Source organism: Cynara cardunculus (assembly GCF_001531365.2).
Source record: "Cynara cardunculus var. scolymus isolate 2C chromosome LG 6, CcrdV1, whole genome shotgun sequence".
NCBI lineage: Eukaryota > Viridiplantae > Streptophyta > Magnoliopsida > Asterales > Asteraceae > Cynara > Cynara cardunculus.
This window is the reverse complement of record NC_037533.1, coordinates 18,604,028-18,605,133: the sequence shown is the minus strand read 5'-3', so window position 1 is coordinate 18,605,133 and position 1,106 is coordinate 18,604,028. Positions and strand designations below refer to the sequence as shown.

The 1,106-nt window shown below is 36.9% G+C and overlaps 1 protein-coding gene across 1 annotated transcript in view; it reads left to right on the top strand.

The window, feature by feature from the left end:
* The window catches only part of LOC112514436 (heavy metal-associated isoprenylated plant protein 7-like), a 3,447-nt gene extending 2,605 nt beyond the window's left edge, over positions 1-842 (top strand). Inside the window, exon 5 of the mRNA XM_025120911.1 lies at positions 281-842. Coding sequence (XP_024976679.1) covers positions 281-705 — 425 coding nt within the window. The 3' untranslated portion in view covers positions 706-842. The remainder of the gene's footprint in view (positions 1-280) is intronic.
* Positions 843-1,106: the final 264 nt, after the last annotated feature.

The following is a 1,106-nucleotide window of genomic DNA, read 5'->3' as shown; positions in this document are numbered from 1 at the left end:
GGCGATCCGGGTGGGTATTTTGGCAAAACCTCTAAAATGTGGTTATTTTGTGGCAAAGGGTTGTGTAAACCGGTTATTTTTATAAATTTCCCTTTCTTTTAAATAATTAATTAAAAATTCCTTTTTTTTAATGAATTTGAATCTTGTTTTATCAAATCCATCACGATCTGTATATTCTCTTTTGATTCGGATTATTGTTCTTCAATTTTTGTGGTCAAAATCTTGAATTTTAGTCAAATATTTCAAGAAAATCATAACCACCGGAGATTTTTTTTTATAGGGGTGGAAAGTGCAGTGCCAGATCTGAAGAGTTCACAGGTGGCGGTGAAGGGTACTTTTCCGGCGACGGAGCTGGTGGATTACGTTCACAAAAGAACCGGAAAACAGGCGGTGATCGTGAAACAAGATCCGGAGGTTAAGAAGGAAGAAGAAAAGAACGATAAAGACGAGAAAAAGGGTGGCGACGGCGACGGTGAGAAGGAAGAGAAAAAACCAGATGAAGGTGGTGACAAGAAGCAAGAAGACGCCGGAAAACCAGAGGATGCGGCGGCGGTGATGGAGATGAGGAAGAATGAATATTATTATTATCAACCACCGAACTACCAATTATACCCTTCTAGATACGCCGCGGAAACAGCGTATGGGTACTCACCAGCTCCACAAATGTTCAGTGACGAGAACCCCAATGCATGCAGTGTAATGTAAATGTTTTAGGGGTAAAATTGTAAAAGCACAAGGGAAGCCATGGCCATGGTTTCTCTTCGAGCTTTTTGTAATGGGTTTACATGTGGACCTGTATAAAAGTGTCTGCAGAAAGAAAAAAAAAAGCTGTAGAATTTTGTGAGACCTTTTTTTTTAATTTTAGAAAAATAATGTTTGTTAAATGCTTTAAATATTAATTATAAAAAAATAATAGGTTTCATATGAATTAAATGAGATATTTGGTTGTGTTTTTTTTTAATTAACCTGGATATCCAACTCGTTATGTGAGCCGACTAATTCTAGGGCGACAACTTACTTTTGTAGATAGCTTGGAGTCACCGTATTTGAACATCCATGGCTACAAAGAGATTTTTATTCATCATTAGATTTGAACATGATAATAA